Source organism: Aquila chrysaetos, chromosome 15, assembly GCF_900496995.4.
Source record: "Aquila chrysaetos chrysaetos chromosome 15, bAquChr1.4, whole genome shotgun sequence".
In the NCBI taxonomy this organism is placed as follows: domain Eukaryota; kingdom Metazoa; phylum Chordata; class Aves; order Accipitriformes; family Accipitridae; genus Aquila; species Aquila chrysaetos.
Window position 1 is genome coordinate 30,305,214 of NC_044018.1, and position 16,277 is coordinate 30,321,490.

The 16,277-nt window shown below is 70.8% G+C and overlaps 3 protein-coding genes across 6 annotated transcripts; 1 reads left to right on the forward strand and 2 right to left on the reverse strand.

The window, feature by feature from the left end:
- Window positions 1-78: 78 nt before the first annotated feature.
- Window positions 79-3,437, reverse strand: CD63 (CD63 molecule). The gene is made up of 8 exons (XM_030036956.2): window positions 3,336-3,437; window positions 3,067-3,140; window positions 1,250-1,438; window positions 1,084-1,158; window positions 901-996; window positions 663-806; window positions 490-573; window positions 79-381 (listed from the first exon to the last, which is right to left on the reverse strand). The coding sequence occupies exons 2-8, from the start codon at window positions 3,130-3,132 to the stop codon at window positions 316-318; spliced, it is 720 nt and encodes a 239-aa protein (XP_029892816.1). The 5' UTR covers window positions 3,133-3,140; window positions 3,336-3,437; the 3' UTR covers window positions 79-315.
- Window positions 3,438-3,505: 68 nt separating this feature from the next.
- INPP1 (inositol polyphosphate-1-phosphatase) lies at window positions 3,506-6,812 on the reverse strand. 4 transcript variants are annotated; one of them, XR_003926643.2, is made up of 7 exons: window positions 6,512-6,812; window positions 5,521-5,732; window positions 5,382-5,442; window positions 5,087-5,287; window positions 4,826-5,000; window positions 4,164-4,718; window positions 3,506-4,076 (listed from the first exon to the last, which is right to left on the reverse strand). XR_003926643.2 is itself a non-coding variant. In XM_030036943.2 (6 exons), exons 2-6 carry the CDS (start codon window positions 5,722-5,724, stop codon window positions 4,226-4,228), a joined length of 1,134 nt encoding a protein of 377 aa, XP_029892803.1. In that variant the 5' UTR covers window positions 5,725-5,732; window positions 6,512-6,812; the 3' UTR covers window positions 3,506-4,225. The 4 variants fall into 4 exon arrangements, 2 of the variants coding, with proteins under 2 accessions (XP_029892803.1, XP_029892804.1); XR_003926642.2 differs by having other exon boundaries at window positions 3,506-3,895; window positions 3,959-4,718; XM_030036943.2 differs by having other exon boundaries at window positions 3,506-4,718.
- Window positions 6,813-7,748: 936 nt separating this feature from the next.
- GDF11 (growth differentiation factor 11) lies at window positions 7,749-14,289 on the forward strand. The gene is given in 4 exon segments (XM_030037118.2): window positions 7,749-8,093; window positions 8,095-8,218; window positions 12,616-12,989; window positions 13,672-14,289. Coding segments are annotated over 4 exon segments (1,116 nt in total). The 5' UTR covers window positions 7,749-7,856; the 3' UTR covers window positions 14,053-14,289.
- The last annotated feature ends 1,988 nt before the right edge of the window (window positions 14,290-16,277 follow it).

The following is a 16,277-nucleotide window of genomic DNA, read 5'->3' on the forward strand; positions in this document are numbered from 1 at the left end:
GGACCACGGGGGGGACCCCCACACCCACGAGGGACCCCATCCCACTCCCAGCCCGGTGGGCGCAGGGGAACACATGGCTCTATGGAAGCTTTTATTTTTATTTCCAAATCCGGGGACGTTCCCTCGACCCCCCCAGCCCCCACCAGCATGCGGGGAGGGGTCCAATGGCGGCGACCCCCTGGGGGCTTTGGCACATGGGGCCCTGCCTCAGAGGAGCTTGCAGAGGGCAAGCAAGCGGGAGCAGCCCCCACGACCACCAGAGCCCCCCAGGTGGGGGGCAGCGAGAGCCGGGGGGGCCGTGGCACCCGCCGGGGGCTACATGACCTCATAGCCGCTGCGGATGCCCTTCATCAGGCAGCAAGCGAAGATGATGCCCAGGATCTGGAAAGGCAGAGGGGAGGGGGGTGATCCCCATCCTGTACGGCCCCCCCCACAGTGGGGGACGGGCCACAGCCCCCCACGGGGCAGGGTCTCAGCCCCACATCCTACCTCGAAGAAGGCGATGCCCAGCGCAACTGCGGCCACAATGAGGATGTTCTTCTTCATCCAGGCTTCAATGCTCTGGAGGCAGCCCTGGGGGAGCAGAGGGGCTCAGGGGGTGGCCGGACCCCCAGGGCATGGCAGGGGGGGGGGACGACGACCACAGGGTGTGGGGGTCTCACCTTCTCATTGATGGTAGCGGGGCTGGGGTGGATGTTGCAGGAGGTGGTATTGATGTGGCAGCAGGACCGGGGCACCGTGTCGTTGACCTTGAACCGCTCGATGGTGAACCAGTCGGTGTAGTTGTTGGCTCCGCAGCAACTGAACTGCCGGGGGGGGGGGGGGGGGAACCTCAGGGGGTCGGAACCCCAGACACCCATGTCCCATCCCGTCCCCCCCCAAGGCCATCCCTTTACTCACATCCCTCTGGAGCTCGTCCACTGCCTCCGTCAAGGGTTTGTCGTCCCCGTACTTGCGCATGGCGTCCCACAGCCCTTCCTCCAGCACCGAGCGGACCTGAGGGGGCCGGGGGGGGGTCAGAGAGGAGCGGGGGTCCGCAGCACCTGGCTGGGTCTGCGCCCCCGTCTCCCCACGCGTCCCCACCTTGTCCTTAAAGACGTATCCGGCGATGGCGGCGGCGATCTCCACCAGGAAGATGATGCTGAGCAGGACGGCGAACTGCAGGGGGGCAACAGGGTGCGGGTCAGGGTGGGGGGCTTAAGGTGGGAGAGGTCGGGTTGGGGGTCGGGGGGGCGGTCAGGGTGCTCACCGTGGTGACCATGCAGTAACTCTCCTTCCAGGCGCCGCAGCAGCCGAAGAAGGAGATGAAGAAGATGATGATGCCCAGCACCAGGATGGCAACGGGGGTGCTGGAGGCGGAGGAGCTGCTGACCGTCAGCGCCTTATCGAGGGCCGTCTGGGCGTAGATGCCGATGGCGATGAGGGCCACGCCGCACACCTGGGGGGGGGCGGAGGGGGGGGCAGAGGGAATTGGGGTGCAGCCACCAGCCCCCCAGAACCAACAGGGTGTGGGTGTGTGGGCGTCACCCACAGCTGAGCGTCCTCCCTTTCCGGGGAGTCGAGCAGCTCTGGGGTTTGGCTGCGAATTGGGGGGGACCCCCCCTTCCTGGAGGTGATGGGGTGGGGGGGTGGATTTTCTCTGCCCCCCCCCCCCCCCCCCCTTCCAGCCCAGCCCAGTGCCACCAGCAATGTCCCCATGGGGGTACGGCAGTGGGAGGGGGCCCCCGGTTCTGCCCCATGGCAGGACGCTCCCCAGCCCCGCTGCGGCGAGGGGGGGGGCCGGGCTGGCGGCCGCAGGAACGCCGGGAAGTCCGGCCTTCCGGCCACGGCGAGAGGCCTCGGAGGGGGGGGGACACCAAGCACCAGCCCCCCAGCCAGGGGGGCCGCAGGCAGATCGGGGGGTGCTGGGGCAGGGGGGGCATGCCAGGCACATCCTGTCCCGGGTGGGGGGGGTCACCAGCAGCCCCACTCCCACGGGAGCCAGGATGCCCAGGGCTTTTCCCGATGCTGGGGCAGGAGCGTCCATCCTGCCCTGTCTCCGGCACCCCCCCACCACCACGGGTGGGACCCTTCCCACGGCCTCAGTTTCCCCGTGGCAGTGGGGAGCCCCCCCGGGCTGCCACTCCCCCCCCCCCCCCCGCCCCAGTGCCGCTGGCCCTGTTTGCTCACTGGGTGTGGGTAAACAGCGCGGCCCAGCCGCCCGCTGCACAAACACTCCCGGTGGCGGGGGCCGGGGGGGGCTGGCGCCGGTGTCCCCATCATGTCCCCCCCCACTGCTGGCGGGTGGCCCGAGCCCCCCCCCCCCCAGCCCTCCAGGGGTGACTCAGCCCGGCAGGATCAGGGTGGGGACTGGGACGAGTCACTCCTTGCGTGGGGGGACGGGATGACGGCTGGGAAGGCGCCTGCCCCCCCCCCCCCCCCCACCCCACTACGGCCGTTGGGCTCCTCGTGCCTCTTTCTTCACCCCAACTTCCCCAAACCCGCGCCCTGTCCTGCGTGGGGACCCCGGCCAGGGGCAGCCGGGAACTGCGGGGCCTGGGGGGACCCGGCCACCCGTGGGGTCCCCACCCTGACCTTGGGGCTCGGCTTCCCTTGGCCAGGGTGTGCCAGCCTCGCCCTGTCCAGCCTCGTTACCCCTGGAACCTACTGATGGCGGTGTATGGCCGCAACGCAGCCCGGTGCCAGGCTTCTCCCAGTGGGCAGCCTCACCCCCTGTGCCCCCCCCCGAAGCCCCAGCTGTGGCCCCCCCCCAGCACCCACTGCAGCCCCCCCGGGCAGCAGGGCCCCCCCCGGGGTCCCCATGACACGCAGCTCAGGGCCTGCAAGGGTGGGGAAGGGGGTGTCAAAGGGGCCGTATGGGGGGCGGAGAAGCTGACGGAGGGGGGGCAACACGGGGGAGGGCTGCTGCCTGCCATGGGGCCGGGGCGGGCCCGTCCCCGGGGGGGCCACGGCGGGGAAGGGCCCGTCTGCCCGGTTCTGCCGGCCCGGAGCCCCCTCCCCGGCTCCCCCGGTGTGCGTGTGTCCCCCCCAGTGCCCCTCCCGGTTCCCCCCGGTCCCCGCACTCACCCAGAAGATGAAGTTGAAGATAAAAACCAGGAACTTCACACATTTCATCCCGCCCTCGACCGCCATGGTCCGTCCTGCGGGAGCCGCCGCCTCAGCCCCGGTACCGGCACCGCGCCCGGTCCCCGAGCCCCCCCCGTCCCGGTCCACAACCCCCGCCCCGCTCCCGGTGTCCGAGCCCCGGCGTCCCGGGACCGCTCCCGGTGCAGCTCCCCACCCGCTCCCGCCCTCCCGGTACCGGTACCGGTGCTCCCCCCGCCCCGGGCGCTCACCGGCGCCGCTGCTCCTCCGTGTCCTCGGAAATCATGTGACGGCCCGGGCGAGTCAACAGGCAACCCCGGGACCGCCCCGGGACCGCCCCGGCCCCGGCCCGGCCCCCCGCCGCCGCCGCCGCCACCGCCCCCGCCCCGCGTGGGTCCCGCCCCGGCCCCGGCGCGGACAGACACGCGGGTGCGAGGGACACTTTAATGGTGGCGGAGCCGCTGGCCCCGCGTAGGGGGGGGACATGGGGGGCGGTGGGTGTTTATACCGCGGGGGGGGGGGGTCCCGGGACACGGAGCTCCCACCCTGTCCCGCACCCCGGGGGTCCCGGGGACCCCGCGCCCCGGGGGGCCGGTCGGCCCGTGGTCCTTGGTCCCTGCCACCCCAAAACCTGCACCCCTGCGGTCCCGGGGACCCTGTTCCCAGCCACCCCACACGCTGCACCCCCGGGGTCCCAGACACCCTATAATTTGCACCCTGGGGTCCCCGCTACCCTGTTCCCTGCCACCCTGTACCCTGCACCCCCGGGGTCCTGGGGACCCTGTTCCCTGCCACCCCGTACCCGGTACCCCTGGGGTCCCAGCCACCCTGTAACTTGCATCCCGGGGTCCCGGACACCCCGTACCCTGCACACCCGGGGTCCCAGACACCCTATAACCTGCACCCCAGGGTCCCTGCCACCCCGCACCCTTCACCCCGGGGTCCCTGCCACCCCATGTACCCTGCACCCCAGGGTCCCAGCCACCCTATAACTTGCACCCTGGGGTCCCTGACACCCTGTACCTCTTGGTCCCTGCCACCCCGGGGTCCTGGCAACGCTGTTCCCAGCCACCCCATACCCTGCACCCCAGGGTCCCTGCCACCCCCTACCTTACACCCCGAGGTCCCGGCCGCCGTGGGCTCAGAGCCCCGGCACGGCGGCCAGCGCGGCCAGCACGGCCTCCAAGTGCCGGAGGTGGGCATAGGCCACGAGGCCACCCCGGTTTGCCCAGCGCTCGGCCCCCACCGCCCCCTCCACCGGGCGGTTGTAGACCAGCTCGGGGGGGGACCCGGTGTCGCCCGCTCGCCGCTCCCGCAGGGCCCCCGCCAGGGCCACGACACCCCCGCCCAGGGCCCGCAGGATGGCGTGGGGGGCACAGGCGTCCCAGGCGAAGGTGCTGCCCTCGGAGAGGACGTAGGAGTCCGCCAGTCCCAGGATGACGCAGAGCATCTTGTAGCCGGCACCGGCGGCGAAGCGCAGGCGGTCACCGCAGAGGGGGCCCAGGGCCGCCCGCACCGCTCCCCCCTCCGCTCGGCTCAGCACCACGCAGGGCGCGGGGCGCGGCGGCGGGGGGCTCAGCGAGCACAGCCGCGTGTCCCCGTACGCGACGCCCCAGTGGTACCTCCCCTGCCATCTGCGGGGACGGGGACCCTGAGCGAGGACCCCGTCACCGGGTCCCCAGGCTCTCCCCGGCCTTTGGGGGCCGGGATCCGGCCGTGCCCACCCAACCGGTGCCGGTACCTGCGGGTCAGGGGGTCCCGGCGGAAGAAGGGCTCGTTGATGACGCCCAGCACGGGGCAGCCCGTCTGCCGGTCGTAGGCCCCGACGAGCACCAGCGCCGAGCACAGCCCCGCCGGGGCGATGCCGTCGACGGGGGCCACGTCCTCGCGCCCGCCGATGTACTCGTTGGTGGAGTCTGCGGGTGCAGCCGAATTCACCGGGGCTCAGCTGCGGTACGTGGTGGTGGGGTCCCCAACCCACCCTCTCCCAGCACCCCCTCACCGATGGGGTCTATCCAGATGGCCAGGTCCTGAGGGGGGATGCTGAGCGCCACGCCGGCCAACTCCACGTCCTCCAGCGCCACGTCCCGGTGCACGGCGGCCGCCAGCAGCTCGGCGGCTGCCCGCTCGGGCTCCAGCACGGAGAGCAGCAGGGCGGCGGTGTCTCCCGGCGTGGCGCAGACCCGCACCGCCACCGTCTCCCCTGCCAGCACCCCGACATCAGCGACGGCCCCGTGGCCCCCGGTGTTGGGGGGGGGGGGACAGGACCCCGGCTCCGCTGCTCCCCCGAGACTCACCCTGCCCGTTCTTGAACTCGTTGGACTCCTCGCCATGGATGTGGCCCCGCAGCTCGGGGAACTGGGGGGACAGGACAGCTCAACCGCGGCCCAGGGGGATGCGGGGGCGCCCTGGGGACCCCCCCAGGCCGTCCCTTACCTCCTTCCCCAGGTCGTGCTTGATGACCTCCTGGATGAGGACGTCCGCCAGCGTCTTGAAGTCCTGCAGGAACCTCCTGTTCCTGTCGGCCCCCGTCTTCTCGGCCACCAGCAGCTGGAAGAGGGGCTCTTCTCGCCGGCACAGCCGGGCGATGTGCGCCGCCTTCTCCGAGGCACCCACCAGGGCCTGCAGCAGCCCCGCCATGGCCGGGCCTTGGGGGGACGTGGCGCTCAAGGGGGGGGGACCGGTCACCTCCCCGCTCCCAGCGTGGGCCCGCGGTCCCGGCCCCGAGCGCCCTGCCGGTAATTGCTGGGTGTGGGCAGCACCCAGGGCCGCATCCTGCCCGGCTCTGGCCCCGGGGTGGGGACCCGGCTAAAATTATCCCGCTCTGCTGCCAGAGGCCACAGCCCGGGGGTGGGGATGTGGACATGGGGACGTGGGGATATGGGGATGGGGGGACATGGGGATATGGGGACGGGAGGACATGGGAATGTGGGGACATAGGGATGTGGGGATGTGGATGTGGGGACATGGGGATATGGGGACGGGAGGACATGGGAATGTGGGGACATAGGGATGTGGGGATGTGGATGTGGGGATGGGGGGACATTGGGATGGGGGGTCATGGGGACGTGGGGCTGTGCCCAGCCGAGGATGTGGCCCCGCCGTGGGGTCCCCGCGTGGGGGGGCCTGTCCTGCGTGGAGGAGGAAGCAGCCAGGGCTGGGGGGGGGGAGCAGGTCCACCCCGCACCCCCAGAGAGGTGGGGGGGGTTATGATGGGGCCGCGCACCCCACCGCACCCCACCGCGCAGCGCCCCGCCCGCAGTGCTGCCCCGGGGACGCGCCACGTGGGGGGGACGCCGGCACCCCCCGGGTGGGAGAGGCCGTCCCGAGGTTCCCCCCCCCTCCCCGCGGAGGGGCCCCCAACCCTTGTGACGCCCCCGAGGAGATCCCGGGACCCCCCCCCCCCCCCCCCCCCCGTTGCCGTTACCGGGGCCGGGGCCGCTGACAGCTCCTGCGGGGCGGCCCGGGAGGCGGGGCCGGCGGGGCCACGTCACGCCGCGGCCTTAACCCCTTCGGTCCCGCAGCCCGGCGGGAGGAGGGGGGGCAACCCCGGTGTCCGAGGGACCCACGCGTGGCGGGGAGGGGGCTCCGAGAGCCGCCTCCCGCTTCCGTTTCTCCCCCCCCCTCCCCGGGACCGGTGACACCGGGAAGCGGTGATGCCGTCGCCGTGGGGAAAACCCCCACACCGGGATACGCCTCCCCCGGCCCCGGGACCGACACCCACTCCCCCCCCGAACCCCGGGTTAGCCGGTGCGTTTGTGTGTCCCCCCCCCCTCGCCGCGCGGTGGCGCTCTCCTCCCGGCGCTTCGCTTCGCGCCGGTTTTACCGGCTCCGGTGTGGACGCGCCCGCTCCGGAGCGGCACTGCGGCGCCCCCTGGCGGAACGCGCTTGCCCCGCTCACCGGCACCGGGGCGGGTAACGGGAGCGCTCCTCTCCCCCCTCCCGCTCCGCCGCACCGGGAGCCCCCCCCCCCTTCCATCTCCCCACCGCCTGACAGCACCGGGCCGGTTCCCCCCCCCCCCGCCCTCCACCGGAGCGGTTGCCGGTGCAGCCCCGGTGCCACGGGCGCGGTCGTACGTCCCTTCTTGCCCTCTCCATGGTTCTGATGGGGTCGGCACCGGGGGGGGGGGCTCCGAGGAGTCCTCCGGGAGCGTGGGGGGGGGGGACCGGGAAGGGCGGCGCGGCGGGACCCAACTCCCGGCAAGTGCGGCGGGGCCGGGCGAACGCCCGGCCCCGCCGCACTTGCCGGGAGTTGGGTCCCGCCGCGCCGCAACCGGAGCCTGGGGGGGGGGGTGGGTTTGATGCATTGGGGGGGTGGGGGGTGTCGACCCGAACCGGGCAACGTGCGGTGGCGGCGGGGCCGTTCCCGGTGCTCGGGGGGCCGGCGGCGGCTGGTGACAAGCCCCTGCCAGAACCTCTTTTGTGCGCCCGCAGCCAATCAAGGCCGCTGACGACACACTTCTCTTGGGGTATAAAACCCCGGGGCCGCCGCTACCCGCCGCTTTTTTCTTTCCCCCCCCCCCCCCCTTTTCCCCCCCCCCACCGCCGGTCCCTCACCAACCCCCCGCTTCCCCGCCCCCGCCGCCGTTACCGCCTTCCCCCCGTTCCGCGCCTCTTACGCGTTGCGGTGGAAGCGGGGGGGGGGGGGGGGGGGGGGGGGGGCGATCCGGGGGGGGGAGAAGAGGAAAAAAAAAAAAAAACAGAAAAAAAAAAAAAAAAAAAAAAGAAGAGGAAAAAAAAAAAAAAAAAAGAGAGAGAGAAGCTTTCCCGGTATGGCCCCGGTATTGCTGTGGTTGCTGCCGTTGGCGGTGGCGGCGGCGGCGGGGGGGGGAGAATCGTTGGAAACGCAACCCCCCGCCTCGGAGCCGGTCTGCCCGGTGTGTCTGTGGCGGCGGCACAGCAAGGAGCTGCGGTTGGAGAGCATCAAGTCTCAGATCCTGAGCAAGCTGCGGCTGAAGGAAGCGCCCAACATCACCCGGGAGGTGGTGAAGCAGCTGCTGCCCAAGGCCCCCCCCGCTCCAGCAGCTCCTCGACCTCCACGACTTCCAGGGGGACTCGCTGCAGCCCGACGAGTACCTGGAGGAGGACGAGTACCACGCCACTACCGAGACCGTCATCAGCATGGCCCAGGAAAGTCAGTGCCGCCTTTGTTCCGCCCCGCCGCCGCCGCAAAGTTCGCCGGCGGACTCCCCCCCCAACCCCAACCCCGGGTCCCCGTTCCCCACCGTCCCCCCCTCCCGGTTCTTTCCCCCCCCCCCCCCCCCCGGCTCCCTTCTCCTCTCTCCCTTCGCTCGCCTGGTCCCGTGCGGCAGCGGGCATCGTCCCTCCGGGGTTCCCCCCCCCCCCCTCGGGGTGCCCCTTCTTCCCCCGCGGCTCCCCGTCCCCGTTCCCCCGCTCCCGGGGCTGCCCGGTTCCCCTTGGGGCTCCCCCCGCGTTCGCCCTGCGCACCGACCTGCAGCCCCCACCCGTGTCCGTGTGTCCCCCCCACACACCCCCATCCCATCCCCCGGGTGGCTCCGTGCGAGTCCCGGGGACACGGGGACAGCCCGGCCGGCAACCGGTACGGGGCAACGGGAACTGGGAGATGGGAGTGGGAATGGCTGCTGGGTGCTGGGACCTGGTAGCAGGGACTGGGACCCGGCACTGGGGTCTGGGACCCGTTACTGGGGACTGGGACTCAATGCTGGGGACTGGGACCCGACACTGAGGACTGGGAGCTGGTACTGGGAACTGGGACTCAGTACTGGGGACCGGGACCTGGCACTGGGGTCTGGGACTCGGTACTGGGGACTGGGATTCAGTGCTGGGGACTGGGACTCAGTACTGGGGACTGGGACCTGGCACTGGGGACTGGGACTCAGTACTGGGGACTGGGACCCAGCACTGGGGACGGGAACTCAGTACTGGGGACTGGGACTCGGCACTGGGGACTGGGACTCAGTACTGGGGACCAGGACTCAGTACTGGGGACCAGGACCTGGCACTGGGTACTGGGACTCAGCACTGGGGACTGGGACTCAGCACTGGGGACTGGGACTCAGTACTGTGGCCTGGGACCTGACACTGGGGACTGGGACCCGGCACTGGGGCCTGGGACTCAGTACTGGGGACTGGGACTCAGTACTGGCAATGGGGACTCGGCACTGGGGCCTGGGACACAGCACTGGTGACTGGGACTCAGTACTGGGGTCTGAGACCTGACACTGGGGACTGGGACCCAGCACTGGGGACTGAGACTCAGCGCTGAGGACTGGGACTCAGCACTGGCACTGGGACCTGGCACTGGGTACTGGGATCTGGTACCAGCACCAGCACTGGGACTGGTCTGGGGGCACAGGGCGGATGGCACGGTGACCTCCCGGTCCCCAGGGCCCCGCCAGGCAGCGGGTGCCAGCGCTCACCTCCTGCCGCGGCACGTGGCAGGGTGACGGCAGGGTGACGGCAGGGTGTGCTGGGGACAGGCAAGCGCCCACCGCCCTGGGCCTGCCCGCGGCCGGCGCGGCGAGGGGCTGCGAGGGGTCCCCGGTGGGAAGGCAGCGAGGGGACGGGGCGCGGGGGCTTTGCCGCGCTGTGACGTGGCTCTGTCGGTCCGTCCGTCAGTCCGTGGGCGAGGAGGGGGCGAGCGGATGGGGCGCCGGGGTGGCTGCACCCCTCACCTCTCCGTGCCTCAGTTTCCCCGTGTGTCCGGCCCCGGCTCCACCTGCTCCAGCAGCGGGATTAGGCTGCGGGACCCCCGAGGCGCGGGGGGCTGCGGGACCTCCGGGCAGCGGGGCCGGGGGGGCCGGGTGCGAAGGGCGAGCGGAAGGGAGGGAAGTGTGAGGCGCTGCCCCCCCCTCCTGCAGCCCCCCGACGAATTTCCTTCCCAGGCATTAATAGACTCGGGCGGCTTTGAAATTTTATTACCCATAAAATTGACAACACGCTGGGGTTTTCCTCCCTGCGCCGCGTTAACGCTCGCTGCCCCCGGCCCCCCCTCCTGCCCCTTAACAGCTCGGGGGCCCCCCAAAATAAATACCAGAGGGCAGCCCCCCTTCCCGGCCGGCCGGGCCCCGCACAGCCCGGCTCTGGGGGTCCCGCAGCCCCCGGCCCCGCAGCCGGATGCGCCGCTGGGTCCGGCTTGCCTCGGCCGCGGCCGCTCCGTTATTATTATGATTTTTCCTCCTTCCTCGCCCCCCCCCGTGGCAATTGTGTGGGGTTTTATGGTTCCTGAACAGAAGGAGGGAAAGGGCTTTATAGGCAGCAGAGCCATAAAGCTCTCGGGTTCCCCCCGGCCGCCCCCCGCCCCGGTTAATCCCAAGCCACCACCCCCAGCACCCCCCACCCCCCCCGGGTTTTTTCTTAACTGCAGAAGGAACCCGGGAAGGTTAATTGGGTCCTAAACCCATTTAGGGGCTACCCGTGACCCCCGCGACCTGCAGGGTGGAGGGACCTTAATGAGGGGCGATGGGGGTCGGGGGGGGGGTTCGGGCCGGGCATGGGCCGGGGCGAGGGGCTGGTGGGGGCCGGGGGGGCCGCCCGTGCCGCTTGCTGCCCCGCCAGGGCCGGAGCCGCTCAAGGTCAGCGGGACACGGGTGGGAGCAGGGAAGAGGGGACATCACGGAGGCATCGCTGGCATGTGGCATCTCAGGGTATCGGGGGGGTCCCCAGGGTACCCGGGACCTGAGGGGGTCTCCGGTCCCCCGTGGCAGGCGAGGGGTTAACGGGGCAGAGGTGGGAGCCCCAAATCCGGCCCCGGTGGGAACAAAGAGCAGAGGGGGGGGGCTCGGGGCCACCCCCCTCCCGGCACATACTCAGCTGTGACCGATGTCCCGGTAACCTTTATCCCCCGTTGCCAGAGCGACCGGACCAGCATCCTGGCACCGCCGCAGCCCCGTGCCAGGAGCAGCCAGCGTGGCACAGCCCCCATGCTCGGACCCCCCTCCCCCGGCACCCCACACCTCCCTCTCGTCCCCGGACCCGCAGCCGCCCGGTGTCCCCCCGGGATGCCAGACCGAGTCCCGGGCCGGAGGAGGGTCGGCGGTGCTGCCGGTGCTGCCGTCGCGGCGGCGAGGGGCTTCGGTGTGAAGCCGGTGGCAGCTTTAAGGAACGTGCGCCGGCTCCAGCGCTGCTTTGGCATCTCTCACCCGGAGACCCTACAAAAACAACCCCACCGGCACCGACCTTGCCGCGGTGCCAGCCATGGCGAGCCCGGACCAAACCGGCACCGCGTCCCCTAAGGCCACCGTGAACCTCTGTGCCACCGGGACCACGGGGGACCCAGAGCCCCTTGAGGTGGCCACCGGCCCAGACTGGGATGGTGACGGGTGGCAAAGCCCCCGCCAAGGGGCTGGGGGGCACAACCTGTCCCGGGGTTGGCAGCCGGGGTGGGACACCAGCATGGCTTCGAGGGGACGGGCAGCGCTGGAGCAGGGTGGAAACGTTCCCCAGGCAGGTCTCGGGGGAGCGCGGGTTTAATCGGGGGCTTGTGCGCAGCAAATTGCTGGGAGGCGTTTGGGCGGCCGGCGCCCGCGGCCCCCCAGCCCCTGTCACTTTGGTTTATGTGCGGCGCGGCGGGGGGCTGGATGGCATTCCCGGGGCTGCGGCCGGTGTCGTGACCCCCATGTGTTCGGGGAGGCCTCGCACGCAGCAAATGGCCCCGCGCTGCAGCTGGGTGCTATTAAACCTGACCGGTGCGTGGCAGGGGGAGGGGGCTGCGCGGGCGACCGAGGGGGGGGGGAAAATTCCCAGCTCAATTTGACACAGATGTTTGCCGAGCAGGGAGGGCCAGCACGGGGCCGGCTCCAGCCGGGGTGCTGCCGCGGGGCTGGGGGAGGGCGGCCGGGGACCCCCCGGCTCCGAGGGATGCTTGTGCTGCGAGTGCTCGGGGTTGTCATCCCACCGGGGCTGGTGTCCCTGTCCCCGCGGCAGCCGCTCGCCTTCGCCACCTCTGAGAGCATCACCCTGGGCAGGACCTGCCAGGGTCCTGGGTGAAGCATCGCTGGCTCCTCTGCCGAGGCCGGCAGAGGTGCGGGGCTGCCCCGAAAACAAGCCCAGGGAGGGTGGGAGATGGGAGGGTGGGAGATGTGTGGGTGGGAGATGGATGTCCTCTAAGATGCAGAGCCGGCGGGACCGCTGGCGGGGAGCCTGTTGGCAGCCGGCTTGGTGCCAGGGACCCTCCTCGGGGCTTTGCCGCATCCCCGGGGGCTGCGGGACCGGGCGCGTTCCCGGCTCCGACGCAGGGATGTGTTGGGAACCGGCTGCCCCGGAGCAGGTGCTGCGGGGCCGGAGCCCCCCGCCCCGCTCAGCCCAGCCCCGCTCAGCTGGGGGCTCGGTCCCCGCAGCCCCCGCGGGGGATCATGAATCCCCGGTGACACGGGGTCAGGGGGCAGCCGGGGACCTTATTGCGAATGGAGGGGCAATGACCCCTGGGGCGGCCTCTGACCCGACCTTCAACTCCTAACGACCGAGGAGGAGCTCGACCCGACCCTGCGTCCGATGGAGGTTGGGGGGGGGGGTCCCGGGGCCGCCCCTGACACCTCCTTCCTCCCACAGCGGACCCCGTGGTGCAGATCGAGGGCAACCCCCATTGCTGCTTCTTCAACTTCAGCCCCAAGATCATGTTCACCAAGGTGGTGAAGGCGCAGCTGTGGGTGTACCTGCGGCCAGTGCAGCACACCTCCACCGTCTACCTGCAGATCCTCCGCCTGAAGCCGGTGACGGAGGAAGGCAGCCGCCACATCCGCATCCGCTCCCTGAAGATCGACCTCAACTCCCGCATCGGGCACTGGCAGAGCATCGACTTCAAGCACGTGCTGCAGAACTGGTTCAAGCAGCCGCAGAACAACTGGGGCATCGAGATCAACGCCTTCGACCCCAACGGCAACGACTTGGCCGTCACCTCGCTGGGACCCGGGGCCGAAGGGCTGGTAGGTGGCCGTCGCGGGGTGGGCGCGCGGCTCGGGGTCCCCACGGTCCCCGGGGATCGGTGCCGCGTGGAGCTCGTGGGGCATCGCGACGGCCCTGGTGCTCGGCTGGGTGCGGGGCTCCCAGCCATCCCTGGGGAACTGGAGAGCACGGTGGGGGCAATGGGGACGGGCACGGGTGGTGGCAGAGCTCTGTGGGGCTGGTGACAGCTTGTGGGGACGGTTACAGCTCCGTGGGGACAGTCACAGCTCTATGGGGACGATGACAGCTCCGTGGGAGCAGTCACATCTCTGCAGAGCTGGTGATGGCTCCGTGGGGCTGGTCACAGCTCCACGGGGATGGTGACACCTCCATGGAGCCGGTGACAGCCCCGTGGGGCTGGTGACACCTCCATGGAGCTGGTGACAGCCCCGTGGGGACAATGACGGCTCCGTGGGGCCAGTTATGGCTCCGCAGGGGTGGTCACAGCTCTGTGGGACCAGTTACAGCTGCATGGGGCTGGTCACAGCTCTGTGGGGACAATGACACTTCCATGGGGCTGGCGACACCCCAGTGGGGCTGGTGACACCTCGATGGGGCTGGCGGCAGCTCCGTGGGGCTGGTGGCAGCTCTGCGGGGCCGTGTGGGACCTGGGGCGGTGGGTCAGCATGCGGGGCTCACGCCCCCCCCTCCCTCTCCCCCCAGCATCCCTTCATGGAGCTGCGGGTGCTGGAGAACAACAAGCGCTCGCGGCGGAACCTGGGGCTGGACTGCGACGAGCACTCGACCGAGTCGCGCTGCTGCCGCTACCCCCTCACCGTCGACTTCGAAGCCTTCGGCTGGGACTGGATTATCGCCCCCAAGAGATACAAAGCCAACTACTGCTCGGGGCAGTGCGAGTACATGTTCATGCAGAAGTACCCCCACACCCACCTGGTGCAGCAGGCCAACCCCCGGGGCTCGGCGGGGCCCTGCTGCACCCCCACCAAGATGTCCCCCATCAACATGCTTTACTTCAACGACAAACAGCAGATCATCTATGGCAAGATCCCGGGCATGGTGGTTGACAGATGCGGATGCTCTTAGAGCCCGGCTGGTGCTGCCCCTCCACCCCGCGCCCCCCTCCGCCAACAAACTCCTCTTTTCTTCCACTGTTTTTGGGGTTTCTTTCTTGATTTTTTTTTTTTTTTTTAAATACAAAGAACAAGCGTTTAAATTTCTTTGGATGTCAGGGGGAGAGAGAGAGAGAGGAAAATCCCACGGAGAAACGCTGCACCAAACCCGCGCTTCGACATGCATTGTGCAATAAAGCAACCGGACGGAGAAGGGAAGGGGCGGCCGGGACCCCCAGCACGGCGGCACGGCACAGCAGCACGGCACGGCGGCACGGCTCTTCACCGGACGGCTCTCCTGCCCCGGCTCAGCGGTGATGGGGAGAGGAGGAGGCCGAGCAGACCCCACATCTCCCCGTGGCTCCGGAGAGGCAGTGGGGATGGGGACATCCCTGCCCACCCCGTGGCCAAGGTGACATCCAAGGGTGGGTGGCCCCATCCCCGAGCAGCCGATGGCCCTATCGCCGCAGCCCCGCTCCGGGCGCTCTGTCGGAGCGAGGATGGCAGGATCCGGCAGCGGGACCCCCGGGACGGGCGCGCCGGGGCGGCTGGGCCACGCGAGCGCCGGCAGCAGCTCCAGCCCGGGAGGAAACCGTCTCCCTTCTTTAATTTATTTATTTATTAATCACCCTCCCGGCCGGCGCTTTGCTGCGGGAAGCCCCCACTTGCCCTGGTCCCTCCCTTCACGTCGCCGGCACCGGCCCGGCACCCACGACCCAGTGGCAGGGACAGCTCTGGAGGGGCTGCTTCAGCCCGGAGCCCCCCCTGGGGACCAGCCGGTGGCAGCCAGCACCGCCAGCATCCCGTGGCATCCCTGGCCACTGACGGCTTGATGGGAACGGAGCTGCCGCCCACGCTTCGGATCCGGCCCTGGCACTGCCGGCAGGATGGTGATGCTTGGCCCGGTACTGCCGACAGGACAGCGGTGCTCGCCCCGGCACCCAGCGCTCTCCCGGGGCGGCCGGAGGAGCCAGCGGCTCAGGGGGTCTCCTCCGGCGGGAGGGAGGGCGGCCAGCGGCTCAGGGTTATCCGGAGGCGGCACCGGCCAGAACTGGACGGAGGCTCCGGCTGGGGAGAAATTCCGCTTACGCGGCAGATTCGCCTCCCCCTGCCCTCGGCGTTTGGATTATTTTCGCGTGAGAACAGGCTCCCGCCTTCTCAAGAGTTCAGCCGCCCCAGCGGCTCCGGCGGTTCCCCTTCGCTTGCGCCGTGGCCGGAGTGATGCAACCGGGGCCACGCTGGGTCCCGGCTGGGAGCCGTCCCTGGCGCCAGGCGGCCGCCAAACCCGCGCCAGGGTGGAAACGGCGGCTCTGCCCGGCCAGGGGGGACGGCCTGGGGGACCCCCCCCCAAACCCCGGCCCCAGCACTTATCCCGAGGGTGCCGGACGGCTCTGGCCGGGAGACGCGCCTCCATCCCTCCTCGCCCACGGCACCATGGGGCAGAAGCACCGGGGCCGTGTGGGGAATGACCCCATGGCCGCAGCCAGGCCAGTCCGGCACGTCCGCACCCCGCGTAGCACTTAGGGACGGCGCCGGGCGGCCGGGGTCGGGAAGGAGCCGGGGGCAGAGCCGGGGAGCCGGGGGCACCCGGGATGTTTAGCACTTGTCCCCAGCTCCGCAGAGCCCAAAGCGCTTACAAGGACGAGGCTACCCTGGGGCGAGGACGCGGCGCTGGCCCGGTGGTGCCGAACCCCGGCCGTGCCAAACCCCGGCCACCCCGCCTGGCGCCGAAGCACTTAGGGCCCCTCGCGCCGGGCTCCCGACACCACTGGGGTCTTGCCACCAGCACCGATGCCACTGGCCCAGTGGCTCTGGCAATGGCAGCCCTACAGCCCCGCCGTGGCGTCGCGGGGGTCCCAGCACCCCGGCCGGACCCTGCAGCTCCAGGTTGCGGCAGGAGTCGGAGGAGAGAGGATGGGGACGGGGAGAGCTGGGGTCCCCTGAGGAGCAGGGCGCTGGGGGCAGGCGGGCTGTCCTGGGGGAGCGTCCCCCAGCCACCCTCACCCCTCGGGGCCGGGCAGGGGGCACAGCTCAGCCCCGAAACACCGGCTTGCGGTCACACCGCAGCAAACAGCCCCACGCCGGCGGCTTCACGGCTGAGGTCCCTGAGCCCCGTGCCGGCAGGTCGTTGCCAGCTCTTGCAATACATCGGATACAACGACACCGATGCAAATCCCCCTCCCCGGCCTGGCTGCAGCC